The following is a 26,932-nucleotide window of genomic DNA, read 5'->3' as shown; positions in this document are numbered from 1 at the left end:
CGTTTTAGATTTTACGAAGGTTCTAACTATAACGACGGCAGATAATAAAAATAATCTTCAACAGTTAAATGGTAAAGTTATTCTCTTATAACCGGAAGCGGAAAGGGGTAATGAAGACGAAAGATTGATATGCCACGAGTGGCTCTTAAAATGTTAAATGAAATATATTTTAGTTGAGTAATGATCAAATATGAGGTTGGAAACATGACAGCAAAACCTGTCAGGAAATGGATCTGCCTTTCATGGGGGTGATATGTTATTTTGACGTTAAAAATATTTTTAACCGAATTGAGGGAAGTACGTTGCCAATCATTGCTCGCTTCGCTCACATGTAGGAAATTGCCTACCATAGCCTGCTTCGCTGCGTATAGGAAAACTAGTAATTTTACTCTCTGCAGGAATAATGTGTAACTATACATTTTTATGTTCTTGGATTAAAGCAAGAGAAAAGCCACGCGGAGATATCGTTTCTATGTTTTTATTCATCAGTTAGTGTTTGGCCTCTTGTTTGAGGAATTACAGTATGATAAGTGTCTCAAAGTTGTAGCCTTGAGACAAGCGTGTGACCAGCTGTCAACAAACGTATCTACGTGTATTGTTGACAGCGTCCTGGGATGTGGGCGGCGTCAATACAGAATTATTCCAGCAACTGTGTCGTGTGATGGGTTGACGTGGGTGAAGATGTGTTGTCTGTTCTGTTGTTCTATGTTTTTTAGTTAATGTGAAGATAAATTTGCACTGTTCATGTGATGGTTTACCAACGTCTGGTTGTGGTGGCATAGTCTAAGGGCGACAAACAAATACATCTATCATACTCGTTCAATATACAGGCAAACATCAAACAGAAAAATAAACGACAAAACGGTTTTAACTTTTGGTATTCTAAGGAGTCGAATGGTGGGTTGCCTCCCCTTTGAACAGGTCAGCACAGTCAGCTGAGACCATCCATTCCTCCTTGTTGAGACATATGATGACGTCCAGTAACGGCATGGACCTGAGACAGGCTTCGATGCAGACACGTGTACTAGTCCCCGCTATACTGCTTTCTTAGTGTAAGAGCTAGGCCCGTAATGTACGATTATGGGAATGATTTCTGAATATTATTATGACATAGAGATGGTAGTGGTGACAGATGATGATGGTGACTGGAGACGGTAGTGATGATAATTGCAATGATGGTAGAAACGGTATAGGTGATGATTGCGATGATGGTAGAAACGGTAGTGGTGATGATTACGATGATGGTAGAAACGGTAGTGGTGATGATTGCGATGATGGTAGAAACGGTAGTGGTGATTTTGAAGGTGGGGGAAGTGATAACGACGCTGCTGACAACAATGATGATAATTACGATGAAGATGACAGTGTTGGTGATAATGATTGTGATGACTGAGTGCAGGTCAAGACGACGACGATGATGATGATGACAGGGGTGACGATGATGCAGGATGTGCTGCATGTCTGGTACATTCTACGTGTCTGGTTGCTGTCACCTCATCGCTCCCTTCCGTCCTGTCTTTAGCTTGTCACGTGACTCTGTATTTACCAGATGCTCCAGACACTCTCTGAAACACGATGACACAAACGTGATGTACTCTTGAACACCATTTCCCGACGTATATATAGTATTATCCATTAACTCAGAGTATATGTGGAGGATGGACGTACTGAATGAGCACAAGGCTGTTCTCCTGCCTGACCAGTCTGGCTTGGATGGTCAGAAGGGTCATCCTGTTGGAGTCCAGATGGTCCCACAGGTCCCGGATGTTCTTGTTCATCTGACTCAGCTCAGGGCCGTCCCAGCGTTTGAGGATGTCACGTGGGTTATGTATTTCCTCCATCTCTATGTATGTTTTGAACCTGCTGCTCTGGAACATCGTCACACTCAGTCAGATTGGAACATCAACGTGTGGAGTCAGAGATTAGGTTATGGGAACAATAACATGCGGAGTCAGAGATTAGGTTATGGGCACATCAACATGCGGAGTTAGAGATTAGGTTATGGGAACATCAACATGTGGAGACAGAGATTAGGTTATGGGAACATCAACATGCGGAGTTAGAGGTTAGGTTATGGGAACATCAACATGCGGAGTTAGAGATTAGGTTATGGGAACATCAACATGCGGAGTTAAAGATTAGGTTATGGGAACATCAACATGCGGAGTTAGAGATTAGGTTATGGGAACATCAACATGCGGAGTTAAAGATTAGGTTATGGGCACATCAACATGCGGAGTTAGAGATTAGGTTATGGGAACATCAACATGCGGCGTTAGAGGTTAGGTTATGGGAACATCAACATGCGGAGTTAGAGATTAGGTTATGGGAACATCAACATGCAGAGTCAGAGATTAGGTTATGGGAACATCAACATGCGGAGTTAGAGGTTAGGTTATGGGAACATCAACATGCGGAGTTAGAGGTTAGGTTATGGGAACATCAGCATGCAGAGTCAGAGATTAGGTTATGGGAACATCAACGTGCGGAGACAGAGATTAGGTTATGGGAACATCAACGTGCGGAATCAGAGATTAGGTTATGGGAACATCAACATGTGGAGTTAGAGGTTAGGTTATGGGAACATCAACATGCGGAGTTAGAGATTAGGTTATGGGAACATCAACATGCGGAGTTAAAGATTAGGTTATGGGAACATCAACATGTGGAGTTAGAGGTTAGGTTATGGGAACATCAACATGCGGAATCAGAGATTAGGTTATGGGAACATCAGCATGCAGAGTCAGAGATTACGTTATGGGAACATCAACATGTGGAGTTAGAGGTTAGGTTATGGGAACATCAACATGTGGAGTTAGAGATTAGGTTATGGGAACATCAACATGTGGAGTTAGAGATTAGGTTATGGGAACATCAACATGCGGAATCAGAGATTAGGTTATGGGAACATCAACATGCAGAGTCAGAGATTAGGTTATGGGAACATCAACATGTGGAGTTAGAGGTTAGGTTATGGGAACATCAACATGTAGAGTTAGAGGTTAGGTTATGGGTACATCAACATGCGAAGTTAGAGATTAGGTTATGGGAACATCAGCATGCAGAGTCAGAGATTAGGTTATGGGAACATCAACATGTGGAGTTAGAGGTTAGGTTATGGGAACATCAACATGTAGAGTTAGAGGTTAGGTTATGGGTACATCAACATGCGGAGTTAGAGATTAGGTTATGGGAACATCAACATGCGGAGTTAGAGGTTAGGTTATGGGAACATCAACATGCGGAGTTAGAGATTAGGTTATGGGAACATCAACATGCGGAGTTAAAGATTAGGTTATGGGCACATCAACATGCGGAGTTAGAGGTTAGGTTATGGGAACATCAACATGCAGAGTTAGAGGTTAGGTTTTGGGAACATCAACATGCGGAATCAGAGATTAGGTTATGGGAACATCAGCATGCAGAGTCAGAGATTAGGTTATGGGAACATCAACATGCGGAATCAGAGATTAGGTTATGGGAACATCAGCATGCAGAGTCAGAGATTAGGTTATGGGAACATCAACATGTGGAGTTAGAGGTTAGGTTATGGGAACATCAACATGTAGAGTTAGAGATTAGGTTATGGGAACATCAACGTGCGGAATCAGAGATTAGGTTATGGGAACATCAACATGTGGAGTTAGAGGTTAGGTTATGGGAACATCAACATGCGGAGTTAGAGATTAGGTTATGGGAACATCAACATGCGGAGTTAAAGGTTAGGTTATGGGAACATCAACATGCAGAGTTAGAGGTTAGGTTTTGGGAACATCAACATGCGGAATCAGAGATTAGGTTATGGGAACATCAGCATGCGGAGTTAGAGGTTAGGTTATGGGAACATCAACGTGCGGAGTTAAAGATTAGGTTATGGGCACATCAACATGCGGAGTTAGAGATTAGGTTATGGGAACATCAACATGCGGAGTTAGAGGTTAGGTTATGGGAACATCAACATGCGGAGTTAAAGATTAGGTTATGGGAACATCAACATGCGGAGTTAGAGGTTAGGTTATGGGAACATCAACATGCGGAGTTAGAGGTTAGGTTTTGGGAACATCAACATGCGGAATCAGAGATTAGGTTATGGGAACATCAACATGCAGAGTTAGAGGTTAGGTTATGGGAACATCAACATGCGGAGTTAAAGATTAGGTTATGGGCACATCAACATGCGGAGTTAGAGGTTAGGTTATGGGAACATCAACATGTAGAGTTAGAGGTTAGGTTATGGGAACATCAACATGCGGAGTTAGAGGTTAGGTTATGGGAACATCAACATGCGGAGTTAGAGGTTAGGTTATGGGAACATCAACATGCGGAGTTAGCGATTAGGTTATGGGAACATCAACATGCGGAGTTAAAGATTAGGTTATGGGCACATCAACATGCGGAGTTAGAGGTTAGGTTATGGGAACATCAACATGCAGAGTTAGAGGTTAGGTTTTGGGAACATCAACATGCGGAATCAGAGATTAGGTTATGGAAACATCAGCATGCTGAGTCAGAGATTAGGTTATGGGAACATCAACATGCGGAATCAGAGATTAGGTTATGGGAACATCAGCATGCAGAGTCAGAGATTAGGTTATGGGAACATCAACATGTGGAGTTAGAGGTTAGGTTATGGGAACATCAACATGTAGAGTTAGAGATTAGGTTATGGGAACATCAACGTGCGGAATCAGAGATTAGGTTATGGGAACATGAACATGTGGAGTTAGAGGTTAGGTTATGGGAACATCAACATGCGGAGTTAGAGATTAGGTTATGGGAACATCAACATGCGGAGTTAAAGGTTAGGTTATGGGAACATCAACATGCAGAGTTAGAGGTTTGGTTTTGGGAACATCAACATGCGGAATCAGAGATTAGGTTATGGGAACATCAGCATGCAGAGTTAGAGGTTAGGTTATGGGAACATCAACATGCGGAGTTGGAGGTTAGGTTATGGGAACATCAACATGCGGAGTTAAAGATTAGGTTATGGGCACATCAACATGCGGAGTTAGAGATTAGGTTAGGGGAACATCAACGTGCGGAGACAGAGATTAGGTTATGGGAACATCAACATGCGGAGTTAGAGGTTAGGTTATGGGAACATCAACATGCGGAGTTAAAGATTAGGTTATGGGCACATCAACATGCGGAGTTAGAGATTAGGTTATGGGAACATCAACATGCGGAGTTAGAGGTTAGGTTATGGGAACATCAACGTGCAGAGTTAAAGATTAGGTTATGGGCACATCAACATGCGGAGTTGGACGTTAGGTTATGGGAACATCAACATGTGGAGTTAAAGATTAGGTTATGGGCACATCAACATGCGGAGTTAGAGATTAGGTTATGGGAACATCAACATGCGGAATCAGAGATTAGGTTATGGGAACATCAGCATGCAGAGTTAGAGGTTAGGTTATGGGAACATCAACATGCGGAGTTGGAGGTTAGGTTATGGGAACATCAACATGCGGAGTTAAAGATTAGGTTATGGGCACATCAACATGCGGAGTTAGAGATTAGGTTATGGGAACATCAACGTGCGGAGACAGAGATTAGGTTATGGGAACATCAACATGCGGAGTTAGAGGTTAGGTTATGGGAACATCAACGTGCGGAGTTAAAGATTAGGTTATGGGCACATCAACATGCGGAGTTAGAGATTAGGTTATGGGAACATCAACATGCAGAGTTAGAGGTTAGGTTATGGGAACATCAACATGCGGAGTTAAAGATTAGGTTATGGGAACATCAACATGCGGAGTTAGAGGTTAGGTTATGGGAACATCAACATGCGGAGTTAGAGGTTAGGTTTTGGGAACATCAACATGCGGAATCAGAGATTAGGTTATGGGAACATCAACATGCAGAGTTAGAGGTTAGGTTATGGGAACATCAACATGCGGAGTTAAAGATTAGGTTATGGGCACATCAACATGCGGAGTTAGAGGTTAGGTTATGGGAACATCAACATGTAGAGTTAGAGATTAGGTTATGGGAACATCAACATGCGGAGTTAGAGGTTAGGTTATGGGAACATCAACATGCGGAGTTAGAGGTTAGGTTATGGGAACATCAACATGCGGAGTTAGCGATTAGGTTATGGGAACATCAACATGCGGAGTTAGAGGTTAGGTTATGGGAACATCAACATGCAGAGTTAGAGGTTAGGTTTTGGGAACATCAACATGCGGAATCAGAGATTAGGTTATGGGAACATCAGCATGCAGAGTCAGAGATTAGGTTATGGGAACATCAACATGCGGAATCAGAGATTAGGTTATGGGAACATCAGCATGCAGAGTCAGAGATTAGGTTATGGGAACATCAACATGTGGAGTTAGAGGTTAGGTTATGGGAACATCAACATGTAGAGTTAGAGATTAGGTTATGGGAACATCAACGTGCGGAATCAGAGATTAGGTTATGGGAACATGAACATGTGGAGTTAGAGGTTAGGTTATGGGAACATCAACATGCGGAGTTAGAGATTAGGTTATGGGAACATCAACATGCGGAGTTAAAGGTTAGGTTATGGGAACATCAACATGCAGAGTTAGAGGTTTGGTTTTGGGAACATCAACATGCGGAATCAGAGATTAGGTTATGGGAACATCAGCATGCAGAGTTAGAGGTTAGGTTATGGGAACATCAACATGCGGAGTTGGAGGTTAGGTTATGGGAACATCAACTTGCGGAGTTAAAGATTAGGTTATGTGCACATCAACATGCGGAGTTAGAGATTAGGTTAGGGGAACATCAACGTGCGGAGACAGAGATTAGGTTATGGGAACATCAACATGCGGAGTTAGAGGTTAGGTTATGGGAACATCAACATGCGGAGTTAAAGATTAGGTTATGGGCACATCAACATGCGGAGTTAGAGATTAGGTTATGGGAACATCAACATGCGGAGTTAGAGGTTAGGTTATGGGAACATCAACGTGCAGAGTTAAAGATTAGGTTATGGGCACATCAACATGCGGAGTTGGACGTTAGGTTATGGGAACATCAACATGTGGAGTTAAAGATTAGGTTATGGGCACATCAACATGCGGAGTTAGAGATTAGGTTATGGGAACATCAACATGCGGAATCAGAGATTAGGTTATGGGAACATCAGCATGCAGAGTTAGAGGTTAGGTTATGGGAACATCAACATGCGGAGTTGGAGGTTAGGTTATGGGAACATCAACATGCGGAGTTAAAGATTAGGTTATGGGCACATCAACATGCGGAGTTAGAGATTAGGTTATGGGAACATCAACGTGCGGAGACAGAGATTAGGTTATGGGAACATCAACATGCGGAGTTAGAGGTTAGGTTATGGGAACATCAACATGCGGAGTTAAAGATTAGGTTATGGGCACATCAACATGCGGTGTTAGAGATTAGGTTATGGGAACATCAACATGCGGAGTTAGAGGTTAGGTTATGGGAACATCAACGTGCAGAGTTAAAGATTAGGTTATGGGCACATCAACATGCGGAGTTAGAGATTAGGTTATGGGAACATCAACATGCGGAGTTAGAGGTTAGGTTATGGGAACATCAACATGCGGAGTTAAAGATTAGGTTATGGGAACATCAACGTGCGGAGTTAGAGGTTAGGTTATGGGAACATCAACATGCGGAGTTAGAGGTTAGGTTTTGGGAACATCAACATGCGGAATCAGAGATTAGGTTATGGGAACATCAGCATGCAGAGCTAGAGGTTAGGTTATGGGAACATCAACATGCGGAGTTGGAGGTTAGGTTATGGGAACATCAACATGCGGAGTTAAAGATTAGGTTATGGGCACATCAACATGCGGAGTTAGAGATTAGGTTATGGGAACATCAACATGCGGAGTTAGAGGTTAGGTTATGGGAACATCAACATGCGGAGTTAAAGATTAGGTTATGGGAACATCAACATGCGGAGTTAGAGGTTAGGTTATGGGAACATCAACATGCGGAGTTAGAGGTTAGGTTATGGGAACATCAGCATGCAGAGTCAGAGATTAGGTTATGGGAACATCAACATGTGGAGTTAGAGGTTAGGTTATGGGAACATCAACATGTGGAGTTAGAGGTTAGGTTATGGGTACATCAACATGCGGAGTTTGAGGTTAGGTTATGGGAACATCAACATGCGGAGTTAGAGGTTAGGTTATGGGAACATCAACATGCGGAGTTAGAGGTTAGGTTATGGGAACATCAACATGCGGAGTTAGCGATTAGGTTATGGGAACATCAACATGCGGAGTTAAAGATTAGGTTATGGGCACATCAACATGCGGAGTTAGAGGTTAGGTTATGGGAACATCAACATGCAGAGTTAGAGGTTAGGTTTTGGGAACATCAACATGCGGAATCAGAGATTAGGTTGTGGGAACATCAGCATGCAGAGTCAGAGATTAGGTTATGGGAACATCAACATGTGGAGTTAGAGGTTAGGTTATGGGAACATCAACATGTGGAGTTAGAGATTAGGTTATGGGAACATCAACATGCGGAATCAGTGATTAGGTTATGGGAACATCAGCATGTGGAGTTAGAGATTAGGTTATGGGAACATCAACATGTGGAGTTAGAGATTAGGTTATGGGAACATCAACATACGGAATCAGAGATTAGGTTATGGGAACATCAGCATGCAGAGTCAGAGATTACGTTATGGGAACATCAACATGTGGAGTTAGAGGTTAGGTTATGGGAACATCAACATGTGGAGTCAGAGATTAGGTTATGGGAACATCAACATGCGGAATCAGAGATTAGGTTATGAGAACATCAGCATGCAGAGTCAGAGATTAGGTTGTGGGAACATCAACATGTGTAGTTAGAGGTTAGGTTATGGGAACATCAACATGTGGAGTTAGAGGTTAGGTTATGGGTACATCAACATGCGGAGTTAGAGGTTAGGTTATGGGAACATCAACATGCGGAGTTAGAGGTTAGGTTATGGGAACATCAACATGCGGAGTTATCGATTAGGTTATGGGAACATCAACATGCGGAGTTAAAGATTAGGTTTTGGGCACATCAACATGCGGAGTTAGAGGTTAGGTTATGGGAACATCAACATGCGGAGTTGGAGGTTTGGTTATGGGAACATCAACATGCGGAGTTAAAGATTAGGTTATGGGCACATCAACATGCGGAGTTAGAGATTAGGTTATGGGAACATCAACGTGCGGAGACAGAGATTAGGTTATGGGAACATCAACATGCGGAGTTAAAGATTAGGTTATGGGAACATCAACATGCGGAGTTAGAGATTAGGTTATGGGAAGATCAACATGCGGAGTTAGAGGTTAGGTTATGGGAACATCAACATGCGGAGTTAGAGGTTAGGTTATGGGAACATCAGCATGCAGAGTCAGAGATTAGGTTATGGGAACATCAACATGTGGAGTTAGAGGTTAGGTTATGGGAACATCAACATGTGGAGTTAGAGGTTAGGTTATGGGTACATCAACATGCGGAGTTAGAGGTTAGGTTATGGGAACATCAACATGCGGAGTTAGAGGTTAGGTTGTGGGAACATCAACATGCGGAGTTAGAGATTAGGTTATGGGAACATCAACATGCGGAGTTAAAGATTAGGTTATGGGAACATCAACATGCGGAGTTAGAGGTTAGGTTATGGGTACATCAACATGCGGAGTTAGAGGTTAGGTTATGGGAACATCAACACAGGCAGTCTGAGATGTAGGCCAGGGGCCCGTTTCACAAAACTCTCGTAGCCTAAGATCTCGTAAGTTTTCTCGTAGCCAATGTACCTCCTATACTGTAATACAGGAGCTACGGATGCTACGAGAAAAGTTACGAGATCTTAGGCTTACGAGAGTTTTGTGAAACGGGGCCCTGGGTAGCAACAGCAACAAATGAGACATGCTTTGAGCGTTGGTCCAAAGAACATCTCCCCACTGCACTTATGGAAGGTGAAGAATAAACAGCCTTCGGAGTCAGTTTATACCATTACAGCAGAAAGATCTACCTTTCCCACATATATGCTGTTGAGGTCGACTCTAGTGATGATCCACGCCCTGTTGAGCTCCAGGCCCCGCTGCGCGTCTCTCTGCACGTAGTGGTAGGTGTCGCTGAGCTGGGCGACGAGGATGCTGAGCAGGACGACGCAGCAGAAGAACAGGAAGATGACCATGAGGAAAGTGCTCATGGGCCTGAAGATGACCAGAAAGACCCACATAGTGACAGACGTGGGGACCAAGACCTCGTAACACTAATGATGGTGGACTTGGAATATACGCCATAGTCAGTTAAAGAATACCACATTATTCTTATATTACTCTAGTTAATCTGCCATGCTAGGAATTAACATCATCTGGATCAAGGAAAGGAATTGTAAGCTCAAAGATTGTTGAATACGTATGACATTTACACAAGGTTTCCATTTATGTGATCTCCCATGCTGCACAATCAAGTTATTTCCGTGACAGAAACAGTAATTGTTCACTTACGGATATCCTCCCTCGCCTGAATACTCCACCACAGCGTATGCCTCTATTAATGTCCTCACACCGACAAACATGACATTCCAGTAGTTGCTAAAAAACAGGAAATCATTCGTGTTGTCATCAAGGTACCCCGGAACATGTATACGTATGGATACGAACCAGGTTAGTTGCAATAACATTGAAACACATATCTCCTTGTACATGCTGATAAATGGTAACCATAGTTACCTCCCGTAGTAGTATAGGGAATGACAGTTCTGGCTCACTTTCAAGAAATGTCTCTACAACGCCTTATTTACTGAATAAGACGTTGGTGGGCCCCTTAGCTCTTGCTACTATTACCCCTACTACAAAAAAGTTGGCGGTAATTACTGTGCCTTGGTAGGAGGTAACACTGTGCCGTACGGTACGATCAATAATTCTTCTCTTACAAATCCCCTACCCGGCCCATCCCTCAAGTAGTATAAGTTAGGTTCGTGGGCTTTCATATCCACTTTATCTATGTTGTAAGTTTTGACTGACCATATAGGATCGGTGGCTCGCTTACGGCTATCGCCCTCGTGTTCCCCCGGCTGGTATAGATACCTCACTAGGGCCCTATCTGGTATCTGTTTCTCCTTCCCACGCAATGGAGCGGCCGACTCTGCAACTATTGATTTTAGTTTGATAGCGTCTGCCGGTTTCTTACCGGTGAGACGGGTGACTTCATGGTTGATTGCCGACACCACCTTGGGTAACCTCGTGACCCATTCAGTCGATCGTTTTCCAGGGGTGGCCATCTCCCTAGCATACTGATAGCCGAACAAGCGCTCAGCCAAAGTCCTATTAAATCTCTCAACTATGGCTTGGCTGCGATGGGCTCCGGCCGTGCCACGCCTGACCTTTGTATCGTGTTTGGCTAGCAGTTGTGACACGGCACCCATGAACTCCCGTCCGGGGTCAACTTGCAGCTCTGTTGGCCACGTCAGCGGACTGCGTTTGTATATGCGTTCAAATCCTCTGGCTACCTGGGCCGAATCTTTCGTGGTCAAGGGTTCGGCTTCCTTGTAACGACTGGCTACATCCACTACGGTTAAGGCATACTTGTACCTCTTGTCGTGGGGTAGGAACAGTAGGTCTGCCTGGTGAATGCTATTAGGTATGTTAATACCGAACCTCCTTCTAGGCACGTAGCGTGGTGCCGGTAAATAGATCTGCCACAGGGCTTGTTTTTCAAGCCACGCTTTGGCTTCCTCCGGGGGTACTCGCGCTAGTTTAGCTAGCTTATCTACTGCGCTAGCTCCTTTCCAGTACCCACGCGGGCTGTAGTAAATAGCCTCAAATTTTTTCATGTCCATACGCGTATGTGTTTATCCCATCAATAGCTATCCAACGTTTCGTGTCCATAGGCGACAGGGACGTCTTGTTTATAGTCAGTCCGTATATCTTATGTCCATCACTTCTAAGTGTGTTCATTTTATGTCTAAAGGTACGGGTCTTGAACAGGGCTTCCTTGAATCTGGCGTGTTTGATGTGTTGTTTCACCACATACTTCTTAACCCCCTTAGCCTTCCGGATCTCACTATTGTCGGCTTTCAGTATGGAGTACATCTTAGGTCTCAAACCTATGTACTCGGCTATGGGCGTGCCAGCACACTCGTCCTTCATCTTACCTAGGACCTTTTTATTTACCGTGCTGTGTAGGGTATGGGTCTTAGGGTAGTCGCTGGTGTCGTATAAATCGAGGTGTTTTTTCATGTCCTCGTACACGTCCTCGGTTCGAATCTCCATCAGCAGGGAATCCGTGTCAGTGTACAGCACTTCACACCTGTCGCCGTACTGTTTCTTGAGCTCGTTGTAGTAAAAGTCGTACATCAGGTGTTTGGATAAATCGAGGATGCTCATCCCCACGTAAACAGGCCGGTTGAATTTTATGTGGTTTTTCTTCATGTGTATGGCAACCAGGTTGTCTGTAAATATTTTATTACGGTTGAATGCCGGACTGGCTATCAATTTCCTGAGCTTGTCTTCCTCACTAGATCTAACCAGCTTCACGGTTACGCGTTTCCTCAGGTTTTCCATAATCTTACCAAACACCGAGTTATTCATGAGCTTGTAGAGATTTTTCTCAAAATCACTGGTGGCTTTTTTTCGTAGGTCTGTGTTCATTCTGATGTAGGGCTCCATCCATGGGCTCTGGTCGAACATGAGCACCCTGTGTATTTTGGTCAGCCTCATACCCAACGACAGGTACAGCTGTAGGTTGCGATAGTGAACGATGTACTTGGTCTTATTCATTAAGTTAGGCACGAGTTTTTCAACGTCTGTCACACGCCCATCTGACAAGTTATGTTGGTACTCAGACATCCAGTCTGTATTAACCCTCATACGTTCGGGTGCAAGGGGATAGCTGTTGTGCGATGTGTGTAATTCCTTGGGATACTCTAAGTCAACTTCGAGGATATACCCTTTGTTCGAATCTGGTGCGACCCCCATAACATCAACGTGGGGTACCCATTCGAATCCCCCTGTAGGTAGATACTGGCTCATGGCCCAGCCGTACAGGTTGTTTGCGTCGAGGTATAGAATGTGATTGGTTGGTTTGTTAGGATCGTAACCTTTCACGTATTGATTATTTGCTTTCGCGTATCGTTTGGATGCCATGGAAATCCCACCTCGCAAGCCTTTCTCAATGAATAGGTGCATGTCGTAGTCTGTTAGCAATTCCAAATTAACTCCGGTCTTTTTAAGCAAGGCGTCCCACGACAGACCTGGGCTGGTGTAATACCATGCGGGGTCGAGTTTATACTGCTTTAAACAGGTCCGCCTGAACGTTTCAAACACGTCGGCTAACAGCAGTACATCTGTCCTCAAGTACAGGTCGTGATAATCACCCAGGTTCTTACAACCCAGTTTATTCCATACGTTAGTCGCGTGCGAGTAATCATCTCGAACACGTAGACCAATATTGCCGTATTGTTATACAACGGGATACCCCCACGGGTCCTATAAACCGCTTAATAAGCCTCCCTGGGGTTTTTATTACAACAGAAAAGTCTATTGGTTCCACACCTATTATCATTAATTATGATCTATCCCTTGTAGGCTTCAAATTCATTCGTGAAATATTAACTGAAACCCAATTAAAATATCTTTCAAAATATATATTATAGGATGGGTCTGTACCCAGTCGTAGAGGAAGTAGCGAAGACGCTGGAAACCGTAGATGGGTTCCGCTTGAGGCAGTTATGTGATGTGAAACGTCAACTAGAACAAGACCGTGACACGCGGAAAGCACTATGTAAAAAGTACAATAGAGCTTTCAATATCGTGGACGGGGCTGACACTACCCTTATGGCAACCAGCATGGGACTAGGGGCGGCAGGCGTTGGGTTGTTGGCTACCATCGTGGCTGCACCTATAGTGCTAGGTATTGAAATAACGGCTGGGGTGACAGGGTTGGTAGGGTTGGCGCTTAAGTTAGTATCACGCAGACTTAATCGTAAGGCATTGAAACACGACGAGATCAGGGTTCTGGCCGAAGCAAAGCTGAACACAGTGAGTGAGCGAATTTCCACGGCACTCTCTGATAGTAAGATCTCAGAAGAGGAGTTTAGTTCAATCCTCTCTGAACTCACAAAATATAACGGAATGAAACATGATATTCGGTCCAAGTCTCGTAAGTCTGCTATCAGCGAGGACGAGAAAAAAAAGTACATAGCACAGGGAATACAAAAAGCCCAGCAAGCCTTTATTATGAACACCAAAGAGATCGTAGGCGGTTCACGTTAAACTGTTTCATCGATATAAACATAACATAGGGGAACACGAGGGCGATAGCCGTAAGCGAGCCACCGATCCTATATGGTCAGTCAAAACTTACAACATAGATAAAGTGGATATGAAAGCCGACGAACCTAACTTGTACTACTTGAGGGATGGGCCGGGTAGGGGTTTTGTAAGAGAAGAATTATTGATCGTACCGTACGGCACAGTATTACCTCCAACCAAGGCACAGTAATTACCGCCAACTTTTTTATAGTAGGGGTAATAGTAGCAAGAGCTAAGGGGCCCACCAACGTCTTATTCAGTAAATAAGGCGTTGTAGAGACATTTCTTGAAAGTGAGCCAGAACTGTCATTCCCTATACTACTCCCGTAGATTCTGAAATATGGAAATAATAAACTAATAACGGTTAGCACTATATCTACTCTGCAGGTGCTACAGCTTCACTGTAGTATTGAAGAATGGTACCTTAGACGTTTCTGCAGGTGACCACATTCCTGTCAGAGTCTGCTTCAGGCACAGTGTATCACAGAGAGTAATCTCCATACACTCTCTTTTGACTCATTAACTTTGATTTGGCTTTGGGTAAGGCATGCGTCTTTGATTTGGCTTTGGGTAAGGCATGCGTCTGTAGTGAGTGTTATGTGTGCCAACGCAATATGTACCGTCTACCTGGTTTCGTTGTGTACAGTCAGTGCGTTTTCTCCCTTGAGTGCCAAGGTGAAGGACCCCGTGAAAGCCAGGAGGATGACGAGGAAGAAGAGGATGAACTGGAGGATGTCCCTGCTGATGATTCTCCACAGGATCAGGGCGTACGCCCCCGTCCGTCTGCGGGGAGATGTTCACAAGACACGTACATAGGTGTTGAAAACACTAAACTTTTGGATATAGACGCAGATCTCAAAGGTAATCGAACAAGTTTCTATTCCTTAAAATCAGAATCAGTCTTTTGGCTAGTTTTCGGTGCATCCCGAAGTAACTGTTTTTTTTTATATTTTGTGTTAGTTTGTGGTATGACGTAGAAGTTTGTGCGGCCGATGCGGTTTCATAACCACAATTATGCTCGCGGAATAGCTATCATACTGTCTTGAATATGAAATGTTGCCTAAACACTCTATGAGTTGCGTACATATCTGTTATATTGTACATAAGGAGCGTATGTACATCTCTCATTAGCTACCTGCGGACCTGGTGTTCATCTTTTATCATTTACCTAATATCATTTACCTGAAAGATCACGTATTCACCTGCTATTTACCTGAGTACTAGGTTTTCACCTGTTGTCAGTTAACAGATGACCAGGTGTTTATCTGTTATCATTTACCTGTGGACCCGGTGATGACATTACCTGAAGACGGCGGCGTATTTGAACATCCTGAGTGTCCACAGCAGGTATCCCATGGAGAACACGTGCCACTGTTCCTGTCTGTGTGTAAAACGGAGCGGGATCACCACCAGCAGCAAGCAAGAGGACGACAGGTCGATCCAGTTGAACTTGTCACTCCAGTAGTCCCTTCGGTGTCTATAAACAACATGGCAGCCGTTAACAGATGAGGCATTCTACTAGGAATATTGCTCGGATTGCTAGAATGTCTTTTAGGTATACTGGCGATGTTATTGTTTGTCGAAAGAAGCCTTCACGTTTTAAGATTTTGATTCAGCAAACTATTGCTGAGTTACTGAAAGTCGAGTCTAGTATCAATCTTACCTCCTCATCTGATTCAGCTCCAGGATCAAAGTGGCGAGGACGAGGACGGTCCCCAAGCATTCCGCCACCCCACGGGCAATCTGAAGGGGGCCCGAGTATGTAGCGGGGTCAGAGGTCAGGGAAGAGACAGCCACGGAGAACGTCAAACACAACAGAGCGACACAGAACAGCAAACAATTCAGTCTGTAGACAAGTCAAACACACTACATCAAACGCTACCTCATGTAAACAATGCTGACTTTGTTGAAGCCATTCATTTCTTTATAGTTATGTAATGGATCGAAGGAATCCACCCATCCCCAATACAGAGTGAGTGAGTAAGTGTGTTTAGTTTGCACTCAGCATTATTCCAGCTGTATGGCGGCGGTCTGTAAATAATCGAGTCTGGACCAGACAATCCAGTGATCAACAAAATGAGCATCGATCTACGCAACTAGGAACCGATGACATGTGTCAACCAAGTCAGCGAGCCTGACCACCCGATCCCGTTAGTCGCCGCTTACGGCAAACATAGTCGCCTTTTATGGCAAGCATGGGTTGCTGAAGGCCTGTTGTACCCCAGACCTTCACTGGTCTTCACTACAGAAGTACATACATATAACCTACTGGTACAGCACTAAAAGCCAACAGTAATAATACACTGCTGCATACTGACGTCGGAAGATACGTATATAGTGACCGCCAGACAACCAGCCATAAATACCCCGCGAAACAGATTGCCATGAGAGTAAGAGACAAAATACTAAGGACAATTCTTAGAATGGAGAACTGAAATACAATGATGACATGAGATGGCATTATTTCTCGATTACCGAACATATCGAAGTCAACCCATGTCAATAAAGCGTTATATCTTACTCGAATCGGAGTCTAGCATATTTCTTCCACTTCCGGCGTATGAGGAGACGTACGACGTCGTGGAAGACCAGCGACTGCAACAGAACACGACAACGCATACAATGCATGATGAAGTTTTCTGAGGATGATTAACTGACTTGCCTGGCTGTGTAGGCTCGTATCTTAGAAAATACAGACTGGTTCCTGTCCACCGTCAGTGGTTGGGGTTAACATGACTTGGGAATCTCACTACTGAATTGACAGTTGCTCCGTCGCCCCTCATCTCTGCTGTTTCTGGCCTACCTTCAAACCTCGCTGAGAGATCAGATGGAGGCAAGACTTGTCGTGGGGCTCAAACTCAGGGTGGCAGGGTGAGCGACCTTTTGCATCTACTTCCAGCACGTGATAGAACACCCTCACATGACCACTGTCACCCAGACGGTCCATCATGGCGTCCAGGACGCTTAGTGCTGCTTGCTGTAATATAAATATATAGCTCTAAGAAACGAACCATGGTTGAGGAGTCCATGAAGTGTCACGCACAGTATCATCGTCATGCAGTATAGCCCTTACTTCCAACAGAAACACTGACTACATGCCTGTACCAACATTTGCACCTGTATCTAGTCTCACAAGTTAATTATGACGTCATCTGTTCTTGCAATTAGTCCATCTTTACTGTATGACGTCACTTAGTCCCTTCCACATTTGTACCTCACCTAGAGCCTCTGTCCTGTATGACGTCATCTGTATCTCATTTAGTACGACTTAACTAAGCAGTGTGTTACTGTCATCTGTTTTATGCCATCACTAACTCTCTACCTCCACGTAAACCCTCTGTGTTCTGCCATGTGAACCTTTACCGTTATATATGACATAATTGCCTCAAAGGCCATCACCTGCATGTTGTTGTTGATCAGGTCATGCAGACTGCATTCGGACGTGGTTCCAGCATCCTCGCTTGCTACAAACAGACTTCTTACTCTGCAATCAGACACACGAGATTAGAGAGTGGCCATAGTAACAGTTGCTGAACACATGATACGAGTATATTATACTGGTTAATGTCTACCGACATTGTCACTGATTACTGGATATTGTTAAAAACCATTCGATCCTATATTGGGATGATCGACCTACACACTGTGTGGCATGACCGACAGCAACATCGCCGCGATGTCGTCGTTGTTGTTGCTGAGGGCAAGATGGTAGGGCATGTTGTTGTCCTTGTCTCGGACGTGGGGGAGGGCATCGTTCTCCAGCAGTTTACTGCACACCCCCTTGAAGTTCCTCTTGACGGCGTGGTGGAGGGGGGTCTGCCACGAGCTGTCGCACGTCGAGGGGTTGGCGCCACGGTGGAGCAGGGTGTTCACGAAGATCTGCACCTGAACAGGAACGTCTTGAATAATAAATGTTGTATTCTCAGTGACATAACATGGTGTGTCTGATGGCGAAGAACAGTTTCTACCTTAGCTTCAGTAGGGAAGTGTGAGATAGCGTACAACAGTGCTGTGTCCTTGTTTCCATGGTTACTGATGAGGCGGTCCACGATGGTCTCCAGTTCAGCCTCCTGCCGTCCGATCAACAGCAGCTGACTCTTGTGGGCGACCTGCAGCATAGACGACACTGACGTCCTGACATCGACAAACACCGTCGGTGGCATGTGACTGCATCTCAACAGCAACACACAAACTACATTGCCATCATGACAGTTGACTCTGACAGTGAGACAACCATAGCATACAAATCTTTATGACATGACCGTCGACAGTCTTTATGACCTCTGACTAATGACAGCATACAAACAACAAAATTATCTGTCCCTGTCCCTAACTTTGAGCGTAGGAGAAAACACGCCTCCGAGGTTTGGTAGGAGGAGGAGGAGGAGGAGGAGGAGGTGTCCTCTCTAACAGATATACCGTCAATGATGGATAATGACAATGTAGATGATCATTTAATGATGCTACATAACGATAACTGAAGCGCACGTAAAATCAATTTAACGACAGTAACTATAAGTAGATAATTTAACCCCACCACCTTCGTCGGCCCGATTGCCGTGCGGTAGAGTGTCTGCCTACAAATCTGAGAGTTGCACTTCCAATCACGATAGGGAAAACCTTTGAGCTTTGAGCTGAATCTTAAACGATATTTTTCAATAGGATTTCAAACACACATGTATCATTTGAATGTTGATGTTCATATAAAGTAGGAAAAGTAAAACCTGGGAAGAGGTCTTCCTAGCGAAAAGTAAATCCTGTCCCTCCAAAACAAAACCCTCAAATGCGGTTATTCTGGTTAAACAAGGAATGACTTAATATATAGTGAGCAGCTTCAGGTTTGTATGACGTTAGCAGGCGACCATCTATTGCCAGCAGCCGACCAGTAATCATACGTGTTTCTCCTTAACCATTGCTCTGAGTGGGAATCACTGTGGACGCAGCAATGGCTTCCACGTTGTTCGGTAATTACAAGTGGAACTATTGCAGTTGCTAACTTCGCTTTAGCTAATATTTGTCATAGTTCAGGTTTCTCTCGAATATGTTTTCACTGGATATTTAAAAAGCAGGTGATTTTCTAAAATACCTCTGCTTGAAAGTCGTCTCCCGTGACGTCTTGCCCGAGTAAATCCGACAACGACGGCACTGACGTGATATTTTCGCAGGAACGACATCGGCCATCTTCACACACGTCCACACACCCACCTCGGGAGGAGTAGCGGGGTACCTTGTTCTTACACAAGGGGCAGTGTCTGTCGTCCGCCGTGGGGTGAAGGACAGGGGAGGTAGGCGTCAGGGGGGGAGGTGGTCCAGGCTCGTCCGGGGGAGATGTTGTATCATCCCCTTCATTCTCCCTCTCTGTGGCATCCTGTGGGACGACTCCTGTGTACGACACAACACCGACATAGTGACCCGGTAAGGAATGACATGGTACGTCACTGTCGGTTACATTACAGCACTGGCTTGTCTGACCATGGTCGGACAGACGTTCTGCTGTGTTTTAGTTTTACTTTGCTTTTAACAATATTCCACCAATATTTGCTTCATACATTGTACCCACGTGGGGAATCGAATCCGTTGTTCGGTGTGACGAGCGAACGCTTTAACCACTCGGCCACCTTACCGCCCTGTACAGATGGAGATCGTGTCACTCAGTGTGTATGCCGCAGGGATGCAGATAATCATTCTTTCTCAAACGCTGCACAAAGTCAGGAATATCTGGGCTGTGCTATTGGATCTGAACATAAAGTTTATCATTTTGAATCATGTCATAATCAACAAAATATTTCCGCAATGGTTTTCGTTCTCTGTGCCAGACATGACCGGGTTCGTATACAGGATGATGCACCAGTGATAGTAAATGATCCAGTATGGACCTGACAATCAAGTGATTGGTGAACAACGACCACTGCGTCATGCTACAATGACGCCTTGATCTAAGTCACTGACACCGTCCAACGGATTTCGGAAAGGCTATTCTAGGAATGATAATACCTTTGTTTCAGATTTAAATGCTGTTAAGAATTATCACATGACATTAACGGATGATTTTCAAACTGATATTCACCCAAACTTCGACACGTGCCTGTTACGTCTGTATTTACTGAATGTAATGTTTGTGTAATAATGAGACATTGATGATTAAACACAGTAAGTCTGGAGGGCTGGTCCAGTAGCCGAGCGCGTACAACGTTCACTGGGCAGGTCGGCAGTCAGAGTTCGATTTCCCATCCCCGTGATGTTAGAGAATATTGTGTTGTAAAATAGGAATCACTCTGAGCCGTCTGATGTTTGTCATACCATTCTGCCGCCTGTGGCCTCAGTTCAGGTAACGCAAAACTTCCTCGGTAACGTATATTGCAATTGTGTATAGGGGCAATATATTTCCTTGTTGTTTTTATCACAGCTACGTTTTTCCTCATATGTGAACTAAACACAACACACACACCTACACAAACCTACTTACACACACACACACACACACACACACACACACACACACACACACACACACCTACTTACACACACACCTACTTACACACACACACACACACACACGTATTTCAGTATCAGTGATTGATTGAGTGAGCCAAAAGTCTCTCTCTCTCTCTCTCTCTCTCTCTCTGTGTGTGTGTGTGTGTGTGTGAGTACATGAGTATCTGTGTGTGCGGGTAGGGGGGGGGTGTGAGAGGGGGGTTGGCGGTGAGTGATGGATGATAGAGAGAGGTGTGCGAGTGAGTGGGTGTGTGGGTTCGTGGTGGGTGATTCAGTCAGTGGATGAGTGAGTGAGAGAGAGAGAGTGTAAGAATGGGTGTGTAAGTAGGGGACGTGAATGAGTGTTGGAGTGAGTGTGTGTGTGTGTGTGTGTGTGTGTGTGTGTGTGTGTGTGTGTGTGTGTGTGTGTGTGTGTTGGGGTGTGTGTGTGTGGATGGGGGTGGGTGGTGGGGAATGAGTGGGGAGAAGGGGGAAAGGGTGGGTGGTAGCTGAGTTCGATATTCCAGGTACGTCAAAATGAGTATCAAACTTCAACTACCTATTTGGATTTTTTCAAATGTCTACGATTATCATCTTAATTAAGAAAATATTGGATTCTCACCTTCGACCATGTCACCCAGGACTATGTCGCCGTGGTCAACGTCGCACATGTTTAGTAGGGTCCTTGACAGGCACCGGATCAAGCGTCTCCACCACCGGACAACCTCATAGTCTACATCCTCGCCAAGCAGGAAGCGAGAAGCCTGTTGGCGGTATTAATAACTCGTGTTTTATTGACATATACGTGTACAGCTGCATAGTGTGTCCACTGCATGTTACTGTGAAGCTGCATGACGCAGTAATACAGGTGTATGTCACACAGTAATAGCTGTATGTGACATAGTGACACATGTATGTCAGACAGTAACAGGTGTACATCACACAGTAATAGCTGTATTTGACTGTGACACATGTATGTCACACAGTAACAGATGTATGTTACACAGTAATAGCTGTATGTGACATAGTGACACATGTATGTCAGACAGTAACAGGTGTACGTCACACAGTAATAGCTGTATTTGGCTGTGACACATGTATGTCACACAGTAACAGATGTATGTTACACAGTAATAGCTGTATGAGATATAGTGACACATGTATGTCACACAGTAATAGCTGTATGTGACAGTGACACATGTATGTCACACAGTAACAGACGTATGTTACACAGTAACAGCTGTATGTGACTGTGACACATGTATGTCACACAGTAACAGATGTATGTTACACAGTAATAGCTGTATGTGACAGTGACACATGTATGTCACACAGTAACAGATGTATGTCACACAGTAATAGCTGTATGTGACATAGTGACACATGTATGTCACACAGTAACAGCTGTATGCTACACAGTAACAGCTGTATGTGACATAGTGACACATGTATGTCACACAGTAACAGACGTATGTTACACAGTAATAGCTGTATGAGACATAGTGACACATGTATGTCACACAGTAACAGATGTATGTTACACGGAGCTAGCTGTATGTGACATAGTGACACATGTATGTCACACAGTAACAGATGTATGTTACACAGTAACAGCTGTATGAGACCGTGACACATGTATGTCACACAGTAACAGATATATGTGACATAGTGACACATGTGTGTCACACAGTAACAGCTGTATGTTACACAGTAATAGCTGTATGTGACATAGTGACACATGTATGTCACACAGTAACAGATGTATGTTACACAGTAATAGCTGTATGTGACAGTGACACATGTATGTCACACAGTAACAGATGTATGTTACACAGTAATAGCTGTATGTGACATAGTGACACATGTATGTCACACAGTAACAGCTGTATGCTACACAGTAACAGCTGTATGTGACATAGTGACACATGTATGTCACACAGTAACAGACGTATGTTACACAGTAATAGCTGTATGAGACATAGTGACACATGTATGTCACACAGTAACAGATGTATGTTACACGGAGCTAGCTGTATGTGACATAGTGACACATGTATGTCACACAGTAACAGATGTATGTTACACAGTAACAGCTGTATGAGACCGTGACACATGTATGTCACACAGTAACAGATATATGTGACATAGTGACACATGTATGTCACACAGTAACAGCTGTATGTTACACAGTAATAGCTGTATGTGACATAGTGACACATGTATGTCACACAGTAACAGATGTATGTTACACAGTAATAGCTGTATGTGACAGTGACACATGTATGTCACACAGTAACAGATGTATGTTACACAGTAATAGCTGTATGTGACATAGTGACACATGTATGTCACACAGTAACAGCTGTATGCTACACAGTAACAGCTGTATGTGACATAGTGACACATGTATGTCACACAGTAACAGACGTATGTTACACAGTAATAGCTGTATGAGACATAGTGACACATGTATGTCACACAGTAACAGATGTATGTTACACAGTAACAGCTGTATGAGACCATGACACATGTATGTCACACAGTAACAGATATATGTGACATAGTGACACATGTATGTCACACAGTAACAGCTGTATGTCACACAGTAATAGCTGTATGTGACATAGTGACACATGTATGTCACACAGTAACAGATATATGTGACATAGTGACACGTGTATGTCACACAGTGACAGATGTATGTTACACAGTAATAGCTGTATGTGACATAGTGACACATGTATGTCACACAGTAACAGCTGTATGTTACACAGTAATAGTTGTATGTGACATTGACACATGTATGTCACACAGTAACAGATGTATGTTACACAGTAATAGCTGTGTGAGACAGTGACACATGTATGTCACACAGTAACAGCTGTATGTTACACAGTAACAGCTGTATGTGACATAGTGACACATGTATGTCACACAGTAACAGATGTATGTTACACAGTAATAGCTGTATGTGACAGTGACACATGTATGTCACACAGTAACAGCTGTGTATACAGCTACATATTTACACAGCCTCGGATCACAAAATGACTGTAAGTCACATAGTAGCACAGTCGTAGCAATGGAATGGTGAAAGTTATATGTACATAGTTACACAGCTTTAGATAACATATTACTGTAACAGTGCTTTAAGTCACTTGCCGTCATGTATAACTCACTAGATAGACCAAGAAACAAATGTCTTCACGAAGTTGTGTATATTTCGTATAGTAACTCACCTGTAGGGAACACAGTAACACACCAGTAGGGCACACAGTTACACACCTGTAAGGTACATAGTGACACAACTGTAGTTCAAATAGTAACACATATCTGCTTTGTTTACCTGCTGGTTTCGAGATTTTTAACCCATTAGACACTCGTCGTATACAGTCCTTGTGAATATCTCGGCCAAAGCCTATTAATTGTGTAATGTGAATTATATAAGGTACATGTATATCCTGTACATAGATAGAGAAACTACTGACCTGGCTCTTATATCCTGTACATAGATAGAGAAACTACTGATCTGGCTCTTATATCCTGTACATAGAGAAACTACTGATCTGGCTGTTATATCCTGTACATAGACAGAGAAACTACTGATCTGACTGTTACATCCTGTACATAGATAGAGAAACTACTGATCAAGCTGTTACATCCTGTACATAGAGAAACTACTGATCTGGCTGTTATATCCTGTACATAGACAGAGAAACTACTGATCTGACTGTTATATCCTGTACATAGACAGAGAAACTACTGATCTGGCTGTTATATCCTGTACATAGATAGAGAAACTACTGACCTGGCTGTTATATCCTGTACATAGACAGAGAAACTACTGATCTGGCTGTTATATCCTGTACATAGATAGAGAAACTACTGATCTGACTGTTATATCCTGTACATAGACAGAGAAACTACTGATCTGACTGTTATATCCTGTACATAGATAGAGAAACTACTGATCAAGCTGTTACATCCTGTACATAGAGAAACTACTGACCTGGCTGTTATATCTTGTACATAGATAGAGAAACTACCGATCAAGCTGTTACATCCTGTACATAGAGAAACTACCGATCTGGCTGTTATATCCTGTACATAGACAGAGAAACTACTGATCTGACTGTTATATCCTGTACAGAGACAAAGAAACTACTGACCTGGCTGTTATATCCTGTACATAGACAGAGAAACTACTGACCTGGCTGTTATATCCTGTACATAGATAGAGAAACTACTGATCAAGCTGTTACATCCTGTACATAGAGAAACTACTGATCTGACGGTTATATCTTGTACATAGATAGAGAAACTACTGATCTGAGTGTTACATCCTGTCCATAGATAGAGAAACTACTGAACTGGCTGTTATATCCTGTACATGGAGAAACTACTGATCTGGCTCTTATATCCTGTACATAGACAGAGAAACTACTGATCTGACTGTTACATCCTGTCCATAGATAGAGAAACTACTGATCTGGCTGTTATATCCTGTACATTGAGAAACTACTGACCTGGCTCTTATATCCTGTACATAGAGAAACTACTGATCTGACTGTTACATCTTGTACATAGAGAAACTACTGATCTGGCTGTTATATCCTGTACATAGATAGAGAAACTACTGACCTGGCTCTTTTATCCTGTACATAGATAGAGAAACTACTGATCAAGCTGTTACATCCTGTACATAGAGAAACTACTGATCTGACGGTTATATCTTGTACATAGATAGAGAAACTACTGATCTGAGTGTTACATCCTGTCCATAGATAGAGAAGCTAATGAACTGGCTGTTATATCCTGTACATGGAGAAACTACTGATCTGGCTCTTATATCCTGTACATAGACAGAGAAACTACTGATCTGACTGTTACATCCTGTCCATAGATAGAGAAACTACTGATCTGGCTGTTATATCCTGTACATTGAGAAACTACTGACCTGGCTCTTATATCCTGTACATAGAGAAACTACTGATCTGACTGTTACATCTTGTACATAGAGAAACTACTGATCTGGCTGTTATATCCTGTACATAGACAGAGAAACTACTGACCTGGCTGTTATATCCTGTACATAGACAGAGAAACTACTGATCTGGCTGTTATATCCTGTACATAGAGAAACTACTGATCTGACTGTGGATCTAAATATGGAAACTGTAAATATTAGTTTTTCAAGGATAACCAATAATATGACAAACACTGACAGTATACCTTCACCTCCAAGTATTACTACAAAAAATTGTAGCAGATACCGAACCCAGTGAAGACTTCACACCAGATCAACTTCACATGTCATTGCTGAATAAAGTGTGTATGTCCATATTCCAGGTTATGACAGATTTACGGCACGAGCGGATTACATTATGTATATCCAAAGAGTCATGATAGTGTTTGCTACATTCTGCCTATGCTGTCTGAATTACATCTGAAGCTATCATCTATATTGTATACAAATATGGGTCGGCACAATGCCGAGTATTACACTCTCACTGGAAGAACATCACGATCTACTTACCGGATTTCAGGGTTGCTCCAGAAGTTGGGAGGTACAATCCGGGGCTTCAGGGCTGTCAGGATCACCTCAAGGGTCAGAGGTCGGTACTTCTGGTGGCCACGTGTCCAGCAGAATTGACCAGGAGAAGTTTGAGAGGGAGAGATTCTGGAGTACACTAGCGTACACACAGCGAGAATAGTAGCCGCCAGGACGCGGGAACCTCAGTTCACATCACACCCATCGCCGGCTGGGGAGGGGCAGATATGTGAGAATGCTTGAATAAACACTTGCAGGCCAATTCGCGGTGCAGACTGTCTGGCTTTTCGCCGTATCCCGGGGCTATCCGCCATGACAGACGCAGTCAGCGTAATAAACCCCACATGCAAACACAGGCCTCCATCTTACCCCAGGGCGGCTGCAGCGAGGTGCAAACAATTGAATGTGATGTGATTGTGCTTGTCTTATAACTGAATATTATCCAGGCGAAATGTATTCGAAAACTCGTTGTTTTATAGCAGTAATTTATTATTCCTTCTATGTACTTAAATTTTATGTACGTCTAGTGAGATCACAAGTCATTCAGAAATATTTGAGATTGATTGATGTAATAATTGTTGCAATAAAAAGGTTAAACATCGGCTTCACAACACTTCTCCTTTAATGCAAT

At 43.5% G+C, this 26,932-nt stretch overlaps 1 protein-coding gene and 1 pseudogene across 1 annotated transcript; one reads left to right on the top strand and one right to left on the bottom strand.

The window, feature by feature from the left end:
• Positions 1-464: 464 nt before the first annotated feature.
• LOC137286437 (transient receptor potential cation channel subfamily V member 1-like) lies at positions 465-26,500 on the bottom strand. Its single transcript, XM_067818299.1, has 16 exons — positions 26,287-26,500; positions 23,990-24,035; positions 21,373-21,514; positions 19,363-19,658; positions 18,245-18,385; positions 17,917-18,161; positions 17,676-17,760; positions 17,080-17,253; positions 16,798-16,871; positions 15,940-16,122; positions 15,580-15,753; positions 14,904-15,059; positions 10,470-10,556; positions 9,989-10,172; positions 1,669-1,868; positions 465-1,565 (listed from the first exon to the last, which is right to left on the bottom strand). Exons 3-16 carry the CDS (start codon positions 21,419-21,421, stop codon positions 1,490-1,492), a joined length of 2,124 nt encoding a protein of 707 aa, XP_067674400.1. The 5' UTR covers positions 21,422-21,514; positions 23,990-24,035; positions 26,287-26,500; the 3' UTR covers positions 465-1,489.
• Positions 2,340-8,831, top strand: LOC137286617 (uncharacterized PPE family protein PPE21-like; annotated as a pseudogene).
• Positions 26,501-26,932: the final 432 nt, after the last annotated feature.

Source organism: Haliotis asinina, chromosome 6, assembly GCF_037392515.1.
Source record: "Haliotis asinina isolate JCU_RB_2024 chromosome 6, JCU_Hal_asi_v2, whole genome shotgun sequence".
NCBI classification, from domain to species: Eukaryota; Metazoa; Mollusca; class Gastropoda; order Lepetellida; family Haliotidae; genus Haliotis; species Haliotis asinina.
The sequence above is the reverse complement of the archived record's forward strand: the minus strand, read 5'-3'. Positions and strand labels throughout refer to the sequence as shown.